Consider the following 8092-nt stretch of genomic DNA (forward strand, 5'->3'; position numbering starts at 1 on the left):
ACCCTAAAAGAGAGAGCCTTCCCCTGTGGAGACTTGTCACATTTTGGAGAAGATCACCTCCATGCAGTGTTCCTCATCAGGAACAGCATAGTTAGGAGTAATAGGATCTTATCTTTCAGAGATTCTGGTTTATTCACACGTGTTTACGAAAGCTGGAGTTATGGGTCTGTTGCATGTCACTGACTGTTGCTTCTCCAGAATTTTCTCTTAGCATGTTCAGAGGTAGCTGCTAGACAAGTTTTCTTGCACGCACTTAGAGGTATCATGTATCTACCAGTCAACACTCTGATTTTCCATAAGAAACCTAATAAACCTAATAACATTTAATTAAAAGTGTAATTCTCAGTCCATTCCGGGCTTCAGACTGCAAAATGGCTATATCTGATCTCTGGAGATAAAGGAAACTTCTGCGTCCTCGTGCTGGGTTTGTTTTGGTGTTTGATACCACTGATCTCAGCTGAAGTGCTCCAGATTCGCTAAGCTGTACTTGCTTTCAAATTTCTTAATCCTCTGAAGAACAGTAGTGTTGTCTGCAAGAGCTCTGTAATACAGAGGGTCCTCCTCAACTTTGATCAAGCTCTTCTTGGATAAAACATGAAACAAAACAGACCTGAATAATCAAATTACTTGAAGCACCTAGCGTTGCAGTGTCAGTGTGAAATTTAAAGCAGTCAAGTGTCCTGTTTTTTAACGACAGAACTTGATTTAAGCATATTCAATGGCTGGTGAGAGCTGACCTCAGCCAAAGGATTATGGTACTGGTGAGATGATGTTGGTAAGAGGGTGACTGCTTTGAAAAAGTTGCCCTGTTTCATCTCTTCCATAATTTGTGCCACATGGCATCAGTAAGTCCACAACTTTTGGTCTTTTCTTGTTTAATCAAGTTGTTTACTTCATTCTTGGACCGTTTATTCAGTATGATGTAGCTACTTCCTTTCAAGAGTGAAATGCCTGCTCATATGAGAATAAAATGGCTTGGGGCTCGAGTACAGTTACTGTGTATGAATTTCTGATGGATGGAAGTTAGTAATTTGGGGGGTTTTTGAGCGTAGGTTTTTGTTTCTCTGACTTGTAGCTCGGCTGTTCTTCCATCTCAGGCTGCTGCTGTAGTCTCTCTAGGCTTGCTTCTATGTACCTCTGTGAAGCCTTTTTCTTCAAGTTATTGATGTTGAAATGATAATCTTAGAAGTATTTCAGAGTATCCTTATATCACTTGGTTCCTTGAGAGTCTGTTTAAAAATAATCCTGAAGATCTCGTCGTCTTCCTGCCTGCAGAGCCTGGGGATAAAGGAGACCTTTTCCAGGAGTCCTTCCAGTATAGATGAAGGGGAGACATTGATGTGGGGTTTTTCTTCTAAGAGTCACTGCTGGTTTATACCCAGAGCCTAGCGTAGGCAGGGCTGACAGCATTGTTTGAGCTGTTGGGTCTGCCGTTTCATCTCTTGAGTCTATATAGATGGGAAGTTCTGCTACACGGTTCAAGAGGACTTCGGGTGATCGCTCTTTAGCGAACACTGAAGAATGAGCTCGGGAAATGTCAGAAGACTTTAACTGGCGATCTGAAAATAGTACAAGAAATTCCACCAGCCGTGGCTACAGGAAGGCTGTGAGGCCAGCGTGGAACAGGTTGAAATGTGATCTCCATCTTCTGATTGCTGGGTTGCATCTCCAAAACCCTTAGCTGGTGCTGCACAGTGATTATCACGCCTGTATATCTCTCTGCAAACTTAAACTCTCCAGAGGATATGGGAACTCCCAGCTGATGGCTTAAATGATGTTTGGATTTGGATCTCATTCTGCAGTTAGAGGCAGATAGTGGCTCTAGAGTGAGGGATATTTTTCGGTCGAGAGCTGAAAAACTGCAGAAGGTAGAGATAAGTCTTGTATGTCAAACTAGCGCGATGAAATCAGCTTGTCTCCAGTGTCTGATACTGCACTGTAGATTTTATGATACAGATTTGATTATGGGAAGAAATACGTCTGTGCTATTTTTAAGACAGATGCCTGTGATGTAACTGGAAGTGAAGCAAACCGCATTTAAAAAAAAGCCTCTAGCTAATACTCATTTTCAGAGGCCTGTTCATTAAGTTGTGTTCCTGCGAGCACTTGATCTGGTATTCTGATTTGCTATAGAAAGCCCAAGTTCAGCTCATGCCTTGGTTTTTAAAATTCCTGTCTTTGGCCCTGTATTACATCAACTTTTTTTTGTCTCCTGTGAAATATCTTGTAGCCCAATGCTTTAGCTGAAGCTGGCTGGGTCCTCACTTTGAATAATGAGTTTTGGTTTTCAGTGAAAGTAGTGACACAGTTAGCAGCCTTAAGAGCTAATTCCAAAAACCATGACCAAGTCTTCCCTCAATTTGAGTGACTGTGACATGTTCCAGTACCAATGAACTTAATTTATTAAGCTAATTAAGTTAGTGTAGTGGGAAAGGAAGGAAAATAACTGGATGCTTTAAAAAGCTGGAGGGAGATAAAAGGATAAGTAACCAGCTCAGCCAAGTTGCATTGTTTAGTTTGAGTCCCTGAAGACCTCTACAAATTTATGCTGAGGAAAACAGATTAAAAGATGTCTAGCGAGAAGTTTGTCATCTGTCTTGTCTTCTCCGGACTCTATCAGTAAAGCTGAGTCCCTGCAGTTGCTTGTTCAGGCAGGTGCCAAAGTGCTGAGTAAATCCATCCTGCTTCTGCTCCACTTGATGAATCATAGAATGGTTAGAGTTGGAAGGGACCTTCAAAGGTCATCCAGTCCAACCCCCCTGCAAGGAGCAGGGACATCCCCAACTAGATCAGGTTGCTCACAGCCTCATCCAACCTGGCCTTGAACGTTTCCAGGGATGGGGCATCCACCACCTTTCTGGGCAACCTGGGCCAGTGTTCTATAACTCGCATTGTAAAAAAATTTTTCCTAATTTCCAATCTAAATCTACCCCCCTCTATTTTAAAACCATTACTCCTTGTCCTATTGCAACAGGCCCTACTGAACAGCCTCTCCCCATCTTTCTTGTAGGCCCCCTTTAGGCACTGGAAGACCACTCTCAGGTCTCCCCGGAGCCTCCTCTTCTCCAGGCTGAACAGCCCCAGCTCTCTCAGCCTGGCCTCATAAGAGAGGTGCTCCAGCCCTCTGATCATCTTTGTGGCCCTCCTCTGGACCTTCTCCAACTGGTCCATGTCCTTCTTGTGTTCGGGGCTCCAGAACTGGACACAGTGCTGCAGGTGGGGTCTCACCAAAGCAGAGTAGAGGGGGAGAATCACCTCCCTCGACCTGCTGGCCACGCTCCTCTTGATGAAGTTTAAGGTGGGGCCTGACAAGACCATGCCTTCTGGTTCTGCTGCACTGTTTTACATCCAGTGGCCTTGTTCACTTTGGCCCTGCTTTCCTGCAGTGCTGCTTCAACACTGTTGGTATAAGCCATTTTCCATCCATCTGCTGCAGCATCTTCATGCAGTATCTTTTGAGGGCATAGGAGCCTGGACCAGGTTACCCTGCAGGTGTCTTCATGGGGATTTTGCCTACTGCCACTTTCTTCATGAGACATCAGCAGGCAGACGGTGACTCGTTGGAGCATTACAGAAGAATAAACCCTCTTGCCCATGGTGTTCATCCTCTACTTCCAGGTCCTGGAGTGGGCATTAAGGCTGTTTCTGAGGCAGTGTTAAGAAGAAGGTGCTGAGTGTATGAGCAGTTTGGGCCTGGCAAGAACCTACCAACCGCTGCTTTGCGTGGATGGGCTCCAACAAGGCTCCTTCATTGGTGTGATAACTTGAAGGGACTTGGTGGCAGTGGCAAACATCTGTTAGTCTCCCAAGCCAGCTGTGGTTACAGCTTGTTAATCTGGTGTATTAACTTGATTCCCAAAGGCACTGGGGAGACATGCGTTGAAGTGGATAACTGCTGCACTGCGAGAAGTGTTTCTGACTGAATTATTTAACTTTGGTCTCTGTCCTTGCGCTTCCTTACAGAGTGGGGGTCTCTTAGGTGCTTACGGAAATGCACACAAGCTGGAAGTGCTTTTGTATGCTTATCAAATATTGAAAATGAGTCTCCTCAGCTTTGGTAGGGAGGGCAGGTACAAGTTGTTCTGTGAGAAACTTCTGAATGCCCAGCATTTGTGTGCTTACTTGTTTTTATTAATTTGTGAGGAAGAAGAATATAAGTTAAACAGCAGTCCAACTCTTCCCTGCTCCCTTCTCCATGGCCCAGGAAAATGATGTGATATTCGGCCGGTGCCGGATTGCCTTCAGCAGCGAGGCACACTCGTATGATACACACTAGAACCACTTCTGTTCCATGTCTGGCTTCCCACCCTGCTTACCAGCAGAGGTCAATAGCTAGGAAGGTGGGGCAGGACCTGGATTTTCCAATAAGAATTTGGAATTGGATCTCTGTGGTAAACCAAAATATGTAAGTTAGCTCAGGAGGAGTCTTTCTGTTCTGGTCTTGTATAATAGCAAGGAATGTTAGATTCTGATATGTGCTAGCTTCGTCACCCCTGCAACTTGAACAGAAATACAGAAATACTGGCTATTGTGGGAAGACTGGCCACTTGCTTTTTGGATCTTTTGCCTGAAAACTCAAATTGGACTGAAATAGAAGGTATCATTGGTAAAGAGGAAGTAAATGTAGCTCAGAGTTCCAGATGAAGTGCTTAATGTGCTAGTCAGGGCCAGCCTGCTAATGGTAATTGGTCTCAGAAATATCAACTCCTGACTGACAGAAGTATGGCAGGTGATGGAAAACAGGGCATCCTACAGAGCTATTTAGCCGGGAGCTTATTGTAGAACACTGTCCCAGGTTGCCCAGAGAGGCGGTGGATGCCCCATCCCTGGAAACATTCCAGGCCAGGTTGGCCGGGGCTCTGAGCAACCTGATCTGGTTGGAGATGTCCCTGCTCCTGGCAGGGGGGTTGGGCTGGACGGGCTTTGAAGGTCCCTTCCAACCCAAACCCTTCTGTGATTCTATGATTCCTGGGCATACCATCTTCAGAGATTGTCTAGCCAAGAGCAAAACATTGCTGCTTGTTCAGCAGAACATACGTGATAGACACTCCCAACGACCCTGCTAGTCGTAGCAATAAGCATGTAATATACTAGCTGATACCAGCTAATTCTCCAGGGACTTCCAAAAATCACTCATAGGTTTATATTTTGCCTCTTTGTACAGATATACCTGTTGTAGTGGATAATCTAACTTGTACCTTTCCAGCTGTTGATCATCCTCTCTCAAGTTCTGCTTAAGTTGAATATACTGAGACCGCCAGCGCCTCGTCTCCTCGTTAAAAACTCCCTGTTGTGTAGAGGGCCAGCAGGCGCTCCAGAGTCTGACTTTCTCTTAGTACTGGTCAACAGACATCTGACTGGTAGAAACCATCTCCGTAGACCACTAATGGAACCTATACAATAAGAATCCTCTATTTGTAGGCAGGTTTTGCTTGATTTCAGCTGTTTCTGTATAAAAATAAAATTCTGTTATGTAGGAAGCTGTAGGGGAGGATGCTCCCCGTTGATAAATACTGCTCCCTGAAGCTGATTCGCACAAGTTGTCTTTTAGGTTTGGCTAATGCGTGGCAAGGTATGAGCAAAAGAATATCTGTCATGTGATTACAAGCTTAACATTTGTTTAATTTATTGTCATCTGCTTTTTTGTAGATATGATAAATTGTTTTAAATGCAGTTTTCGATAGGGAGTGACTTCTGAAAGCTTAATTGGTTAAAACCGAGTTTGATACAGAGTTTTGCACATTGTGTAGGAGAATTGGTGAAAATGTCTTTGCAATGTAACCGATGATGTACTGTTGTCTAAGCAAGTTTTGTTTGATATTACCAATTTGTTTTTAACCAGATGATGATATTAGTCTAATGTGCCACTAGTGAATACTAAAGCGAGCTTGTTCTTTGTGTTCTTCCTCCCCCAGGACAAAATGTTTCACTTTTGGGTAAATACATTCTTCATAGGACTGGATGAAAATTCAGACAAAGTAGAAAATGGAAGTCTAGTTGCAGATCAGGAACTTGATGGTATTTTCAGTACAGAGCGCTCAGATAATGATAAGGAATATTTAATCCTTACATTAACAAAAAACGATCTAGACAAAGCAAATAAAGACAAAGCCAACAGATATTTCTCTCCAAACTTCAAGGTCAGTATATATTGTGTATAAACAAAGCTGAAAAGCTGTGTGACATTGTCTGATTTGTCTGTCTTACATTGTGGAGGAACCCTTTGAAACTGCTGTCCGTGTAGGAACGGAATTCATGTACAGTATTGCCACCGCCTAGCAAAGCTTCTGGCTTTGTAAGTTCACCAGTTAGACCCCAGCAGTGCTGGTTTGAGGGTAGTGGTCATAGCTGCTTGTTGGAATGTTCCTTGCACCAGCCTTCCAACACAAACACGCACGAGTCACCAGTTATGGCGTGTTTTGCTCATTCCTGTGCACTCGCGCCTCAGTCTCTTTTTGTGCTCACAGAGGACTGAAAGGTAGGACGGTCAAAAAACTTAGCGTGGCGCGGCCCGCTGCAGCGGTACGTCCTGCCGCTGTAACTCAGGAGTACCAGCGGTGGGTGCAGATGTGCAAAACTCCGTCAGCTGGGCTGGAAAACCTGCTGCATTGCCAGCTCTTTATTTTGTCAGGGGTGGTAGGGAGAGGCTGCTGACCTCAGAAGAGCTCGCTCTTTGTTTCCCTCTTTCCAGAGCAGCGAGGAGCACTCGTGTGATTCGCTATAGCGAACGGAGCCACGCTGTTAAAAATTGCATTGTTACCTGTGCTCAGTTAATGTTCAGGTTCCCTTTTTAAATATTGTTTTTTCCTTTCCCAGGTGAAGCTATTTTTCACAAAAACAGTAGAAGAGCCATCAAACCCAGAGGCTAGCAGTTCAACTTCTGTAACACCAGACGTTAGTGACAATGAACCTGATCATTATAGATACTCTGACACCACTGACTCTGATCCAGAGAATGAACCTTTTGATGAAGATCAACATACGCAGATTACAAAAGTCTGAATATTTTTTTTATCGGAGATAAAAAAACACACAAAAAAAACCAACCATGAAGAGTGACAAACTTGAAAAAACTGAAAAAAGAACCTTTTTAAATGGCAAGAGGACATAGTGTCAGATTACCAGTTATAGGAACAATTCTTTCCTGACCAATCTTGTTTTGCCCTATAAATCTACAGGGTTTGACACTTGTCCAGTTGGGGGGAAAAAAGGTTACGTAGCTATGATATGTATATACCTTTTTGTGTCAAAAGGACATTAAAACTTCAATTAGGAACTATAAACATGGCACTTTCCCATTTTATTCCAGTTTTATAAAAGTGGAGACAGACCTAATGTGTATACGTAGGAATTTTTCCTTTTGTGTTCTGTCACCAAACAAAGTTTTGAAAATATACAGGTTCACATCCTGCCCCTTTTTTTGCACTTGTGTGGCAACAGAAAAGTCTGCAGTTGGCTAAGAGATGTTTCTAGAAGGTTTTACTACATTCTAATGCATGTATTTTGGATGGGGGATGGGAAGTAATGCTCAGAAAGGAATCGAGTCCGCTGGAGCTTGGCCTGTGTACCATATCCGGCTATTTCCACGCACCTTTCTTTAGCATGCTGCCGTAATTCATCCTGGACAATTGAGGAGTCGCCACTGTCACTGCTTGTTGTTTGTGCATTTTATTTTTTTTAAGTGTAATGGTGCTAGAAAAGGCAGCTAGAGGGAGTGATTCTGTATAGGGGTACAGGAATGAACCTTCACAACATCCTAAAGACCCGCAAATGAAGGGAGAAAAATTATCGGGGTCACAGAAAGGAAACACAGCAACAATGACTTAACCATACAAATGTGGAGGCTATCACCTAAAATATAAATTGTTACAAAATTTGACAATGATTGATTAATTGTTTTTTGTTTGTTTGTTTGGTTTTTTTTGAATTGTAATGGCTGCTCCATCTCCTGTGTAATCAAGGCCAGTGCTAAAAGTCAGATGCTATTAGTGCATACATCAGTCAACATCTTACATCTATATTATTAGTTTTTCAATCATATTCCTGCTGTGAATACTTCATGTGCTGCCTTGCAAGCTTTTTTTTCATTCAT

General features: G+C 43.3%; 1 protein-coding gene across 1 annotated transcript in view; it reads left to right on the plus strand.

Annotated features, from left to right (window-relative positions):
* PTEN (phosphatase and tensin homolog) overlaps positions 1–7889 on the plus strand; it is a 53938-nt gene extending 46049 nt beyond the window's left edge. The window contains exons 12-13 of the mRNA XM_086752383.1: positions 5916–6140; positions 6817–7889. Of these exons, the coding sequence (XP_086608509.1) occupies positions 5916–6140; positions 6817–7002 (411 nt within the window). The 3' untranslated portion in view covers positions 7003–7889. The remainder of the gene's footprint in view (positions 1–5915; positions 6141–6816) is intronic.
* The last annotated feature ends 203 nt before the right edge of the window (positions 7890–8092 follow it).

This window comes from Chlamydotis macqueenii, chromosome 7 (genome assembly GCF_036417535.1).
Source record: "Chlamydotis macqueenii isolate bChlMac1 chromosome 7, bChlMac1.mat, whole genome shotgun sequence".
NCBI classification, from domain to species: domain Eukaryota; kingdom Metazoa; phylum Chordata; class Aves; order Otidiformes; family Otididae; genus Chlamydotis; species Chlamydotis macqueenii.